General features: G+C 51.4%; 1 protein-coding gene across 1 annotated transcript in view; it reads right to left on the reverse strand.

The window, feature by feature from the left end:
• Positions 1-15,175, reverse strand: part of LOC140422585 (type 1 phosphatidylinositol 4,5-bisphosphate 4-phosphatase-like) — a 64,320-nt gene that overhangs the window by 28,193 nt on the left and 20,952 nt on the right. The window contains exons 3-5 of the mRNA XM_072507593.1: positions 12,579-12,684; positions 10,781-10,833; positions 9,490-9,580 (exon numbers count right to left, since the gene is read on the reverse strand). Of these exons, the coding sequence (XP_072363694.1) occupies positions 9,490-9,580; positions 10,781-10,833; positions 12,579-12,684 (250 nt within the window). The remainder of the gene's footprint in view (positions 1-9,489; positions 9,581-10,780; positions 10,834-12,578; positions 12,685-15,175) is intronic.

Raw genomic sequence — 15,175 nt, forward strand, 5'->3', positions numbered from 1 at the left:
GAGCGAGTTTGGGAATTTGAATCTAGGTGGGAATTGAATTGAATCAGTCAGGCAGCTCCTTTTAAATTTCAGGAGTTTAAATTAATTTAAATTAAGCTAGTATTGTGCAGTGGGGGTTAACAAGGGCTGCCCCACCCACTCACATAACTGGTTGGCAGTTAAGTGTCAGTCACTTAAATCTACCTCGATCTAAAAGCAGGTGGGGGAGGGGAGTCAATTCAGGACAGTTCAGGACAGGTAAGCCAGGGGGTGCAGGTCTCTGGCCCAGAGTCTGTTCCTGTTGCTCAGAGGGGGGGAGCGGGACGGAGTAGAGCATTAGCCATTGGGAGACTCCATAGTTAGGGGATAGATAGGAGATTCTGTGGGAATGAGAGACTCGCGGTTGGTGTGTTGCCTCCCAGGTGCCAGGGTGCGTGATGTCTCGGATCGTGTTTTCGGGATCCTTAAGGGGGAGGGAGAGCAGCCCCAAGTCGTGGTCCACATAGGTACCAACGACATAGGTACGAAAAGGGAGAGGGATGTAAGGCAGGAATTCAGGGAGCTAGGATGGAAAGATCTAGGACAAACAGAGTTATTATCTCTGGGTTGTTACCCGTGCCACGTGATAGCGAGACGAGGAATAGGGAGAGAGAGGAGTTGAACACGTGGCTACAGGGATGGTGCAGGAGGGAGGGTTTCAGATTTCTGGATAATTGGGGTTCATTCTGGGGTCAGTGGGACCTCTACAAATGGGATGGTCTACACCTGGACCAGAGGGGTACCAATATCTTTGGGGGGAAATTTGCTAATGCGCTTTGGGAGGGTTTAAACTAGTTCAGCAGGGGCTTGGGAACCTGAATTGTAGCTCCAGTATACAGGAGGTTGAGAGTAGTGAGGTCATGAGTAGGGTTTCAAAGTTGCAGGAGTGTACCGGCAGGCAGGAAGGAGGTTTAAAGTGTGTCTTCTTCAATGCCAGGAGCATCCGGAATAAGGTGGGTGAACTTGCGGCATGGGTTGGTACCTGGCACATCGATGTTGTGGCCATTTCGGAGACGTGGATAGAGCAGGGACAGGAATGGTTGTTGCAGGTGCCGGGGTTTCGATGTTTCAGTAAGCTCAGGGAAGGTGGTAAAAGAGGGGGAGGGGTGGCATTGTTAGTCAAGGACAGTATTACGGTGGCAGAAAGGACGTTAAATGAGGACTCGTCCGAGGTAGTCTGGGCTGAGGTTAGAAACAGGAAAGGAGAGGTCACCTGGTAAGAGCAACTTGTAAACTCACTCCCAGTGAGTTCTCCCAGTGAGCCAGAGAAGACACAGCCAGAGTGAGACACAGCTAAGAGCAAGTTTGGGAATTGAATCTAGGTGGGAATTCGAAGCTGGGTGGGGAGGGAAGTGCTTTTATCCCTGGTAAGTGACTGGGAAGTAGTGTTTCTGTTTTTCTGTTTCTTTTCATTGGTATATTTATTTATTTATTCTTTGTTGTTTTCTGTGTTGAAATTGTAGTTGTTGAAGTTAACCGAAGGTTTAAGACATGGCAGGAGATCTCAGACCCGTGTCATGCTCCTCGTGTGCGATGTGGGAGCTCAGGGACACGTCCACTGTCCCTGGCTCCTTCACGTGCAAGAAGTGTGTCCAGTTGCAGCTCCTGTTAGACCGCTTGACGGCTCTGGAGCTGCGGATGGACTCACTTTGGAGCGTCCGCGATGCTGAGGACGTCGTGGATAGCACGTTTAGCGAGTTGGTCACACCGCAGGTGAAAGGTACTGAGGGAGATAGTAAATGGGTGACCAAAAGACAGAGCAAGAGTAGGAAGGCAGTGCAGGTGTCCTCTGCGGTCATCTCCCTGCAAAACAGATATACCGCTTTGGATACTGTTGGGGGAGATGGCTCACCAGGGGAAAGTAGCCAGGTTCATGGCACCGTGGCTGGCTCTGCTGCGCAGCTGGGCAGGAAGAAGAATGGCAGGGCTACAGTGATACGGGACTCAATTGTAAGGGGAATAGACAGGCGGTTCTGCGGACGCAATCGAGACTCCAGGATGGTATGTTGCCTCCCTGGTGCAAGGGTCAATGATGTCTTGGAGCGGCTGGAGGACATTCTGGGGGGGGGGGGGGGGGGGGGGGGGGGGGGGGGACAGCCAGCTGTCGTGGTGCACAAAGGCACCAACGATATAGGTAAAAAATAGGACAAGGTCCTGCAAGCTGAATTTAGGGAGCTAGGAGTTAAACTAAAAAGTAGGACCTCAAAGGGAGTAATCTCAGGATTGCTACCAGTGCCACGAGCTAGTCAGAGTAGGAATCTCAGGATAGAGAGGATGAATGCGTGGCTCGAGAGATGGTGCAAGAGAGAGGGATTCAAATTCCTGGGACATTGGAACCGGTTCTGGGGAGGTGGGACCAGTACAAACCAGACGGTCTGCACCTGGGCAGGACTGGAACCGATGTCCTAGGGGGGTGTTTGCTAGAGCTGTTGGGAAGAGTTTAAACTAATGTGGCAGGGGGATGGGAACCGATGCAGGAAGTTGGAAGGTAGTAAAACAGGGACAGAAATAAAAGGCAGTAAGGGGGAAAGTGTAAGGCAGAGAAGCCATAGTCAAAAATCAAAAAGGGCGACAGTACAAGGTACAGTGACTGAGGGGAGCTCAGTGAATAGGACCAGGAATACTAAAAGAAATAAAACGGGAAGTGAAAACATTAATGGTAAGCGATGCGGCAGGTTGTTACAGGAAGATATGATTTCAACGACAAGGAAAATTAGGAGAACGGTTAAGAGGAAATATAACTTAGGAGAGGTTACTGATCGGGTGTTAAGATTCAGAACAGAGGTAAAAAAGCCAACATAAGTGTACTTTACCTGAATGCTCGTAGTATTCGGAATAGGGTAAATGAGTTGATGGGAAAATCGTGAATGACTATGATTTAGTGGCCATTACTGAAACATGGTTAAAGGGTGGTCACGACTGGGAGTTAAATATCCGAGGGTATCAAACTTTTCGGAAGAACAGAGTGGATGGTAAGGGAGGTGGCGTAGCTCTGTTATTTAAGGATGACATCCGGGCAACAGTAAGGGATGACATCGGTGCTATGGAGGATAAGGTTGAATCCATTTGGGTGGAAATCAGGAATAGTAAGGCGATAAAGTCACTGATAGGAGTAGTCTATAGGCCACCAAATAGTAACATTATGGTGGGGCAGGCAATAAACAAAGAAATAACTGATGCATGTAGAAATGGTACAGCAGTTATCATGGGGGATTTTAATCTACATGTCGATTGGTTTAACCAGGTCGGTCAAGGCAGCCTTGAGGAGGAGTTTATAGAATGTATCCACGATAGTTTCCTAGAACAGTATGTAATGGAACCTACGAGGGAACAAGCGGTCCTGGATCTGGTCCTGTGTAATGAGACAGGATTGATTCAGGATCTCATAGTTAGGGATCCTCTCGAAAGGAGCGATCACAATATGGTGGAATTTAAAATACAGATGGAGGGTGAGAAGGTAAAATCAAGCACTAGTGTTTTGTGCTTAAACAAAGGAGGTTACAGTGGGATGAGAGAAGAACTAGCTAAGGTAGACTGGGAGCAAAGACTTTATAGTGAAACAGTTGAGGAACAGTGGAGAACCTTCCAAGTGATTTTTCACAGTGCTCAGCAAAGGTTTATAACAAAAAAAAGGAAGGACGGTAAAAAGAGGGAAAATCGACCGTGGATATCTAAGGAAATAAGGGAGAGTATCAAATTGAAGGAAAAAACATACAAAGTAGCAAAGATCAGTGGGAGACTAGAGGACTGGGAAATCTTTAGGGGGCAACAGAAAGCTACTAAAAAAGCTATAAAGAAGAGTAAGATAGATTATGAGAGTAAACTTGCTCAGAATATAAAAACAGATAGTAAAAGTCTCTACAAATACATAAAACAAAAAAAAAGAGTGGCTAAGGATTGGTCCTTTAGAGGATGAGAAGGGAGATTTAGTAATGGGAGATGAGGAAATGGCTGAGGAACTGAACAGGTTTTTTGGGTCGGTCTTCACAGTGGAAGACACAAATAACATGCCAGTGACTGATGGAAATGAGGCTGACAGGTGGGGACCTTGAGAGGATTGTTATCACCAAGGAGGTAGTGATGGGCAAGCTAATGGGGCTAAAGGTAGACAGGTCTCCTGGACCTGATGGGATGCATCCCAGAGTGCTAAAAGAGATGGCTAGGGAAATTGCAAATGCACTAGTGATAATTTACCAAAATTCACTAGACTCTGGGGTGGTCCCGGCGGATTGGAAATTAGCAAACGTGACACCACTGTTTAAAAAAGGAGGTAGGCAGAAAGTGGGTAATTATAGGCCAGTGAGCTTAACTTCGGTAGTAGGGAAGATGCTGGAATCTATCATCAAGGAAGAAATAGCGAGGCATCTGGATGGAAATTGTCCCATTGGGCAGACGCAGCATGGGTTCATAAAGGGCAGGTCATGCCTAACTAATTTAGTGGAATTTTTGAGGACATTAACAGTGCGGTAGATAACGGGGAGCCAATGGATGTGGTATATCTGGATTTCCAGAAAGCCTTTGACAAGGTGCCACACAAAAGGTTGTTGCATAAGATAAAGATGCATGGCATTAAGGGGAAAGTAGTAGCATGGATAGAGGATTGGTTAATTAATAGAAAGCAAAGAGTGGGGATTAATGGGTGTTTCTCTGGTTGGCAATCAGTAGCTAGTGGTGTCCCTCAGGGATCAGTGTTGGGCCCACAACTGTTCACAATTTACATAGATGATTTGGAGTTGGGGACCAAGGGCAATGTGTCCAAGTTTGCAGACGACACTAAGATAAGTGGTAAAGCAAAAAGTGCAGAGGATACTGGAAGTCTGCAGAGGGATTTGGATAGGCTAAGTGAATGGGCTAGGGTCTGGCAGATGGAATACAATGTTGACAAATGTCAGGTTATCCATTTTGGTAGGATAACAGCAAAAGGGATTATTATTTAAATGATAAAATATTAAAACATGCTGCTGTGCAGAGAGACCTGGGTGTGCTAGTGCATGAGTCGCAAAAAGTTGGTTTACAGGTCCAACAGGTGACTAAGAAGGCAAATGGAATGTTGTCCTTCATTGCTAGAGGGATGGAGTTTAAGACTAGGGAGGTTATGCTGCAATTGTATAAGGTGTTAGTGAGGCCACACCTGGAGTATTGTGTTCAGTTTTGGTCTCCTTACTTGAGAAAGGACGTACTGGCACTGGAGGGTGTGCAGAGGAGATTCACTTGGTTAATCCCAGAGCTGAAGGGGTTGGATTACGAGGAGAGGTTGAGTAGACTGGGACTGTACTCGTTGGAATTTAGAAGGATGAGGGGGGACCTTATAGAAACATAAGATTATGAAGGGAATAGATAGGATAGATGCAGGCAGGTTGTTTCCACTGGCGGGTGAAAGCAGAACTAGGGGGCATAGCCTCAAAATAAGGGGAAGTAGATTTAGGACGGAGTTTAGGAGGAAGTTCTTCACCCTAAAAGGTTGTGAATCTATGGAATTCCTTGCCCAGTGAAGCAGTAGAGGCTCAAAGAACAAAGAACAAAGAAATGTACAGCACAGGAACAGGCCCTTCGGCCCTCCAAGCCCGTGCCGACCATACTGCCCGACTAAACTACAATCTTCTACACTTCCTGGGTCCGTATCCCTCTATTCCCATCCTATTCATATATTTGTCAAGATGCCCCTTAAATGTCCCTATCGTCCCTGCTTCCACTACCTCCTCCGGCAGCGAGTTCCAGGCACCCACTACCCTCTGCGTAAAAAACTTGCCTCGTACATCTACTCTAAACCTTGCCCCTCTCACCTTAAACCTATGCCCCCTAGTAATTGACCCCTCTACCCTGGGGAAAAGCCTCTGACTATCCACTCTGTCTATGCCCCTCATAATTTTGCATACCTCTATCAGGTCGCCCCTCAACCTCCTTCGTTCCAGTGAGAACAAACCGAGTTTATTCAATCGCTCCTCATAGCTTATGCCCTCCATACCAGGCAACATTCTGGTAAATCTCTTCTGCACCCTCTCTAAAGCCTCCACATCCTTCTGGTAGTGTGGCGACCAGAATTGAACACTATACTCCAAGTGTGGCCTAACTAAGGTTCAATACAGCTGCAACATGACTTGCCAATTCTTATACTCAATGCCCCAGCCAATGAAGGCAAGCATGCCGTATGCCTTCTTGACTACCTTCTCCACCGGTGTTGCCCCTTTCAATGACCTGTGGACCTGTACTCCTAGATCTCTTTGACTTTCAATACTCGAGGGTTCTACCATTCACTGTATATTCCCTACCTGCATTAGCCCTTCCAAAATGCATTACCTCACATTTGTCCGGATTAAACTCCATCTGCCATCTCTCCGCCCAAGTCTCCAGACAATCTAAATCCTGCTGTATCCTCCGACAGTCCTCATCGCTATCCGCAATTCCACCAACCTTTGTGTCGTCTGCAAACTTACTAATCAGACCAGTTACATTTTCCTCCAAATCATTTATATATACTACAAAGAGCAAAGGTCCCAGCACTGATCCCTGTGGAACACCACTGGTCACAGCCTCCTTCATTAAATGTTTTTAAGATAAAGACAGATAGTTTTTTGGAGAATAAAGGGATTAAGGGTTATGGTGTCCGGGCGGGAAAGTGGAGCTGAGTCCACAAAAGATCAGCCATGATCTCATTGAATGGTGGAGCAGGCTCGAGGGGCCAGGTGGCCTACTCCTGCTCCTAGTTCCTATGTTCTTATGTTGGCGGTTTTCTATAGGCCTCTGAAAAGTTCCAGAGATGTAGAGGAAAGGATTGCAAAGATGATTCTGGATAGGAGCGAAAGCAACAGGGGAGTTGTTATGGGGGACTTTAACTTTCCAAATATTGACTGGAAACGCTATAGTTCGAGTACTTTAGATGGGTCCGTTTTTGTCCAATGTGTGCAGGAGGGTTTCCTGACACAGTATGTAGATAGGCCAACGAGAGGCGAGGCCATATTGGATTTGGTACTGGGTAATGAACCAGGACAGGTGTTAGATTTGGAGGTAGGTGAGCACTTTGGTGATAGTGACCACAATTCCATTAAGTTTACTTTAGTGATGGAAAGGGATAGGTATATACCGCAGGGCAAGAGTTATATCTGGGGGAAAGGCAATTATGATGCGATGAGGCAAGACTGAGGATGCATCGGATGGAGAGGAAAACTGCAGGGGATGGGCACAATGGAAATGTGGAGCTTGTTCAAGGAACAGCGACTGCGTGTCCTTGATAAGTATGTACCTGTCAGGCAGGGAGGAAGTGGTCGAGCAAGGGAGCTGTGGTTTACTAAAGCAGTCGAAACACTTGTCAAGAGGAAGAAGGAGGCTTATGTAAAGATGAGACATGAAGGTTCAGTTGGGGCGCTCGAGAGTTACAAGTTAGCTAGGAAGGACCTAAAGAGAGAGCCAAGAAGAGCCAGGAGGGGACATGAGAAGTCTTTGGCAGGTAGGATCAAGGATAACTCTAAAGCTTTCTATAGATATGTCAGGAATAAAAGAATGACTAGGGTAAGAGTAGGGCCAGTCAAGGACAGTAGCGGGAAGTTGTGCGTGGAGTCCGAGGAGATAGGAGAGGTGCTAAATGAATATTTTTTGTCAGTATTCATACAGGAAAAAGACAGTTGTCGAGGAGAATACGGAGATTCAGGCTACTAGACAAGAAGGGCTCGAGGTTCATAAGGAGGAGGTGTTAACAATTCTGGAAAGTGTGAAAATAGATAAGTCCCCTGGGCCGGATGGGATTTATCCTAGGATTCTCTGGGAAGCTAGGGAGGAGATTGCTGAGCCATTGGCTTTGATCTTTAAGTCATCTTTGTCAACAGGAATAGTGCCAGAAGACTGGAGGATAGCAAATGTTGTCCCCTTGTTCAAGAAGGGGAGTAGATATAACTCTTGCCCTGCGGTATATACCTATCCCTTTCCTTCACTAAAGTTAAACCCCGGTAGCTATAGACCAGTGAGCCTTACTTCTGTTGTGGGCAAAATCTTGGAAAGGTTTGTAAGAGATAGGGTGTATAATCATCTGGAAAGGAATAATTTGATTAGAGACAGTCAACACGGTTTCGTGAAGGGTTGGTTGTGCCTCACAAACCATAGAGTTCTTTGAGAAGGTGACCAAACAGGTGGATGAGGGTAAAGCAGTTGATGTGGTGTATATGGATTTCAGTAAAGCGTTTGATAAGGTTCCCCACGGTAGGCTACTGCAGAAAATACGGAAGCATGGGATTCAGGGTGATTTAGCCGTTTGGATCAGAAATTGGCTAGCTGGAAGAAGACAAAGGGTGGTGGTTGATGGGAAGTGTTCAGACTGGAGTCCAGTTACTAGTGGCGTACCACAAGGATCTGTTTTGGGGCCACTGCTGTTTGTCATTTTTATAAATGACCTGGAGGAGGGCGTAGAAGGATGGGTGAGTAAATTTGCAGATGACACTAAAGTCGGTGGAGTTGTGGACAGTTTGGAAGGATGTTACAAGTTACAGAGGGACATAGATAAGCTGCAGCGCTGGGCTGAGAGGTGGCAAATGGAGTTTAATGCAGAAAAGTGTGAGGTGATTCATTTCGGAAGGAATAACAGGAAGACTGAGTACTGGGCTAATGGTAAGATTCTTGGCAGTGTGGATGAGCAGAGAGATCTCGGTGTCCATGTACATAGATCCCTGAAAGTTGCCACCCAAGTTGAGAGGGTTGTTAAGAAGGCGTACGGTGTGTTAGCTTTTATTGGTAGAGGGACTGAGTTTCGGAGCCATGAGGTCATGTTGCAGCTGTACAAAACTCTGGTGCGGCCGCATTTGGAGTATTACGTGCAATTCTGGTCGCCGCATTATAGGAAGGATGTGGAAGCATTGGAAAGGGTGCAGAGGAGATTTACCAGAATGTTGCCTGGTATGGAGGGAAGATCTTATGAGGAAAGGCTGAGGGACTTGAGGCTGTTTTCGTTAGAGAGAAGAAGGTTAAGAGGTGACTTAATTGAGGCACACAAGATGATCAGAGGGTTAGATAGGGTGGACAGTGAGAGCCTTTTTCCTCGGATGGTGATGTCTAGCACGAGGGGACATAGCTTTAAATTGAGGGGAGATAGATACAGGACAGATGTCAGAGGTAGGTTCTTTACTCAGAGAGTAATAAGGGCGCGGAATGCCCTGCCTGCAACAGTAGTGGACTCGCCAACACTAAGGGCATTCAAATGGTCATTGGATAGACATATGGGCGATAAGGGAATAGTCTAGATGGGCTTTAGAGTGGTTTCACAGGTTGGCGCAACATCGAGGGCCGAAGGGCCTGTACTGCGCTGTAATGTTCTATGTTCTCCTCCGGCCAACACAGGAGGAAACACACACAGAAAATAGGAGGAGCCCATTCGCCCCTTCCAGCCTGTTCCGCCATTCTGAGGGGTTGCTGATCACTGAAATCTCCCCGTCGGAGCGGGAGAACAGGGGGGCAAGCCAGGGGGACTGTCAGTGATCCGATACTCACAGCTACTCCGGCAGCAACAGCAGCAAACAGCATCCCCAGCATGAAAATCCACAAACAGCGTTTCCGAGGATACCGGCGGCCGATTGATGAGCTGAACAACGTAAAGCAAAGATGTGTTACACAAAGGGGGGCGGGAGCGGGGCGGAGGGAGGCGGGGGGGGGGCAGGAGCGGGGCGGAGGGAGGCCGGGGGGGCGCGGGGGAGGCCGGGGGGGCGCGGGGGAGGCCGGGGGGGCGCGGGGGAGGCCGGGGGGGCGCGGGGGAGGCCGGGGGGGGCGCGGGGGAGGCCGGGGGGGCGCGGGGGAGGCCGGGGGGGCGCGGGGGAGGCCGGGGGGGCGCGGGGGAGGCCGGGGGGGCGCGGGGGAGGCCGGGGGGGCGCGGGGGAGGCCGGGGGGGCGCGGGGGAGGCCGGGGGGGCGCGGGGGAGGCCGGGGGGGCGCGGGGGAGGCCGGGGGGGCGCGGGGGAGGCCGGGGGGGCGCGGGGGAGGCCGGGGGGGCGCGGGGGAGGCCGGGGGGGCGCGGGGGAGGCCGGGGGGGCGCGGGGGAGGCCGGGGGGGCGCGGGGGAGGCCGGGGGGGCGCGGGGGAGGCCGGGGGGGCGCGGGGGAGGCCGGGGGGGCGCGGGGGAGGCCGGGGGGGCGCGGGGGAGGCCGGGGGGGCGCGGGGGAGGCCGGGGGGGCGCGGGGGAGGCCGGGGGGGCGCGGGGGAGGCCGGGGGGGCGCGGGGGAGGCCGGGGGGGCGCGGGGGGGCCGGGGGGGCGCGGGGGGGGCCGGGGGGGCGCGGGGGAGGCCGGGGGGGCGCGGGGGAGGCCGGGGGGGCGCGGGGGAGGCCGGGGGGGCGCGGGGGAGGCCGGGGGGGCGCGGGGGAGGCCGGGGGGGCGCGGGGGAGGCCGGGGGGGCGCGGGGGAGGCCGGGGGGGCGCGGGGGAGGCCGGGGGGCGCGGGGGAGGCCGGGGGGCGCGGGGGAGGCCGGAGGGCGCGAGGGAGGCCGGAGGGCGCGAGGGAGGCGGGGGGCGCGAGGGGGGCGGGAGGCAGCGGGCGCGAGGGAGGCGGGGGGGGCGCGAGGGAGGCGGGGGGCGCGAGGGAGGCGGGGGGCGCGAGGGAGGCGGGGGGCGCGAGGGAGGCGGGGGGCGCGAGGGAGGCGGGGGGCGCGAGGGAGGCGGGGGGCGCGAGGGAGGCGGGGGGCGCGAGGGAGGCGGGGGGCGCGAGGGAGGCGGGGGGCGCGAGGGAGGCGGGGGGCGCGAGGGAGGCGGGGGGCGCGAGGGAGTGAAGGGACTCCCAGCGACCGAGGTACTTACACACTTTGACAGTGTGGACATCGCGCTAGCGTCCGGTCTGTAAACTCCCTCCACTAGGAACAGAAAAGCAGCGGTCACCTTCCTGCAGCCGTGATACTCTGCATTTCACATAAAGCAAAGCTCGACCCGAATCCCAAATGAACTCCAATAGACGGCTGCCATAAGTCACCTGAAATTCTGCAACTACAACACTCAGTGACAGCAACAAAAGGTAACCAAATAAGCGGTAAAGCTCGCCGTCAAGGGGGTAATGGATTCCCTCAGCCGATGCAGACCTCAAACCGAGGAGAATGGGAACCACTCGAGGGAATGGCTACGAAATGACCTCAGCCAAAACACAATGAGTGGGACAACATCCAGGCTGGGGGCTGATGAGTGCCCCCAGGCAATAACCATCTCCTGCAAGAGAGGATCTCACCATCAATCGATGGTGCAGCGGTGCAGCACCAGGGCAATCACATCCTTCCTATAATGTGGCGACGAGAATTGCAGACAGTACTCCAGTTGTGACAGACGATGCGTTTTATAGAGCCCCATCGTAAACTCCCTGCTCATATATTCAGTTAATAAAGGCATGTATCCTACGGCCACCTTAACTACCTGTTAACTAGACTAGTACAAAAGGTGAAGTCACACGGGATCAGGGTTGAACTGGCAAGGTGGATACAGAACTGGCTAGGTCATAGAAGGCAGAGAGTAGCAATGGAGGGATGCTTTTCTAATTGGAGGGCTGTGACCAGTGGTGTTCCACAGGGATCAGTGCTGGGACCTTTGCTCTTTGGAGTATATATAAATGATTCGGAGGAAAATGTAACTGGTCTGATTAGTAAGTTTGCAGACGGCACAAAGGTTGGTGGAATTGCGGATAGCGATGAGGACTGTCAGAGGATACAGCAGGATTTAGATTGTTTGGAGACTTGGGCGGAGAGATGGCAGATGGAGTTTAATCCGGACAAATGTGAGGGAATGCATTTTGGAAGGTCTAATGCAGGTAGGGAATATACAGTGAATGGTAGAACCCTCAAGAGTATTGAAAGTCAAAGAGATCTAGGAGTACAGGTCCACAGGTCACTGAAAGGGGCAACACAGCTGGAGAAGGTAGTCAAGAAGGCATACGGCATGCTTGCCTTCATTGGCCGGGGCATTGAGTATAAGAATTGGCAAGTCATGTTGCAGCTGTATAGAACCTTAGTCCGACCACACTTGGAGTATAGTGTTCAATTCTGGTCGCCACACTACCAGAAGGATGTGGAGGCTTTAGAGAGGGTGCAGAAGAGATTTACCAGAATGTTGCCTGGTATGGAGGGCATTAGCTATGAGGAGCGGTTGGACAAACTCGGTTTGTTCTCACTGGAACGAAGGAGGTTGAGGGGAGACCTGATAGAGGTCGACAAAATTATGAGGGGCATAGACAGAGTGGATAGTCAGAGGCTTTTCCCCAGGGTAGAGGGGTCAATTACTAGGGGACATAGGTTTAAGGTGAGAGGGGCAAGGTTTAGAGTAGATGTACGAGGCAAGTTTTTTACGCAGAGGGTAGTGGGTGCCTGGAACTCACTACCGGAGGAGGTAGTGGAAGCAGGGACGATAGGGACATTTAAGGGGCATCTTGACAAATATATGAATAGGATGGGAATAGAAGGATACGGACCCAGGAAGTGTAGAAGATTGTAGTTTAGTCGGGCAGTATGGTCGGCACGGGCTTGGAGGGCAGAAGGGCCTGTTCCTGTGCTGTACTTTTCTTTGTTCCCCTGTCTTCACGGATCTACAGACACTACCCGTCATGGGTTGAAGGACTCACCAGGAATGTGTTTTTGCAGTGACCACAGTTGACATGTGCTCCAGAGGATGAAGGGTCTGGGGTGCTGCGACCAGGGTGAATGGGCCCCAGGTTTATAATCCGCTTGCTGCACACAGAGTAAGGCAGAGTTCAGGGACAACAAATCACAATGGAACAGGTCTCTCAGTCCCCTCTCTCTCTCAGGGAGATATCTGTACACTGACTGGTGTCTCTCAGTCCCCTCTCTCTCTCAGGGAGATATCTGTACACTGACTGGTGTCTCTCAGTCCCCTCTCTCTCTCAGGGAGATATCTGTACACTGACTGGTGTCTCTCAGTCCCCTCTCTCTCTCTCAGGGAGATATCTGTACACTGACTGGTGTCTCTCAGTCCCCTCTCTCTCTCAGGGAGATATCTGTACACTGACTGGTGTCTCTCAGTCCCCTCTCTCTCTCAGGGAGATATCTGTACACTGACTGGTGTCTCTCAGTCCTCTCTCTCTCAGGGAGATATCTGTACACTGACTGGTGTCTCTCAGTCCCCTCTCTCTCTCAGGGAGATATCTGTACACTGACTGGTGTCTCTCAGTCCTCTCTCTCTCAGGGAGATATCTGTACACTGACTGGTGTCTCTCAGTCCTCTCTCTCTCTCAGGGAGATATCTGTACACTGACTGGTGTCTCTCAGTCCCCTCTCTCTCTCAGGGAGATATCTGTACACTGACTGGTGTCTCTCAGTCCCCTCTCTCTCTCAGGGAGATATCTGTACACTGACTGGTGTCTCTCAGTCCTCTCTCTCTCAGGGAGATATCTGTACACTGACTGGTGTCTCTGAGTCCCCTCTCTCTCTCTCAGGGAGATATCTGTACACTGACTGGTGTCTCTCAGTCCTCTCACTCAGGGAGATATCTGTACACTGACTGGTGTCTCTCAGTCCCCTCTCTCTCTCAGGGAGATATCTGTACACTGACTGGTGTCTCTCAGTCCCCTCTCTCTCTCAGGGAGATATCTGTACACTGACTGGTGTCTCTCAGTCCCCTCTCTCTCTCAGGGAGATATCTGTACACTGACTGGGGTCTCTCAGTCCTCTCTCTCTCTCAGGGAGATATCTGTACACTGACTGGTGTCTCTCAGTCCCCTCTCTCTCAGGGAGATATCTGTACACTGACTGGTGTCTCTCAGTCCCCTCTCTCTCTCAGGGAGATATCTGTACACTGACTGGTGTCTCTCAGTCCCCTCTCTCTCTCAGGGAGATATCTGTACACTGACTGGTGTCTCTCAGTCCCCTCTCTCTCTCAGGGAGATATCTGTACACTGACTGGGGTCTCTCAGTCCTCTCTCTCTCTCAGGGAGATATCTGTGCACTGACTGGTGTCTCTCAGTCCCCTCTCTCTCAGGGAGATATCTGTACACTGACTGGTGTCTCTCAGTCCCCTCTCTCTCTCAGGGAGATATCTGTACACTGACTGGTGTCTCTCAGTCCCCTCTCTCTCTCAGGGAGATATCTGTACACTGACTGGTGTCTCTCAGTCCCCTCTCTCTCTCAGGGAGATATCTGTACACTGACTGGTGTCTCTCAGTCCCCTCTCTCTCTCAGGGAGATATCTGTACACTGACTGGGGTCTCTCAGTCCTCTCTCTCTCTCTCAGGGAGATATCTGTACACTGACTGGTGTCTCTCAGTCCCCTCTCTCTCAGGGAGATATCTGTACACTGACTGGTGTCTCTCAGTCCCCTCTCTCTCTCAGGGAGATATCTGTACACTGACTGGTGTCTCTCAGTCCCCTCTCTCTCAGGGAGATATCTGTACACTGACTGGTGTCTCTCAGTCCCCTCTCTCTCTCAGGGAGATATCTGTACACTGACTGGTGTCTCTCAGTCCCCTCTCTCTCAGGGAGATATCTGTACACTGACTGGTGTCTCTCAGTCCCCTCTCTCTCTCAGGGAGATATCTGTACACTGACTGGTGTCTCTCAGTCCCCTCTCTCTCAGGGAGATATCTGTACACTGACTGGTGTCTCTCAGTCCCCTCTCTCTCTCAGGGAGATATCTGTACACTGACTGGTGTCTCTCAGTCCCCTCTCTCTCAGGGAGATATCTGTACACTGACTGGTGTCTCTCAGTCCCCTCTCTCTCAGGGAGATATCTGTACACTGACTGGTGTCTCTCAGTCCCCTCTCTCTCTCAGGGAGATATCTGTACACTGACTGGTGTCTCTCAGTCCCCTCTCTCTCTCTCAGGGAGATATCTGTACACTGACTGGTGTCTCTCAGTCCCCTCTCTCTCTCAGGGAGATATCTGTACACTGACTGGTGTCTCTCAGTCCCCTCTCTCTCAGGGAGATATCTGTACACTGACTGGTGTCTCTCAGACCTCTCTCTCTCAGGGAGATATCTGTACACTGACTGGTGTCTCTCAGTTCCCTCTCTCTCAGGGAGATATCTGTACACTGACTGGTGTCTCTCAGTCCCCTCTCTCTCTCTCGGGGAGATATCTGTACACTGACTGGTGTCTCTCAGTCCCCTCTCTCTCTCAGCGAGATATCTGTACACTGACTGGTGTCTCTCAGTCCCCTCTCTCTCTCAGGGAGATATCTGTACACTGACTGGTGTCTCTCAGTCC

The sequence above is a fragment of the Scyliorhinus torazame genome, chromosome 5 (genome assembly GCF_047496885.1).
Source record: "Scyliorhinus torazame isolate Kashiwa2021f chromosome 5, sScyTor2.1, whole genome shotgun sequence".
NCBI lineage: Eukaryota > Metazoa > Chordata > Chondrichthyes > Carcharhiniformes > Scyliorhinidae > Scyliorhinus > Scyliorhinus torazame.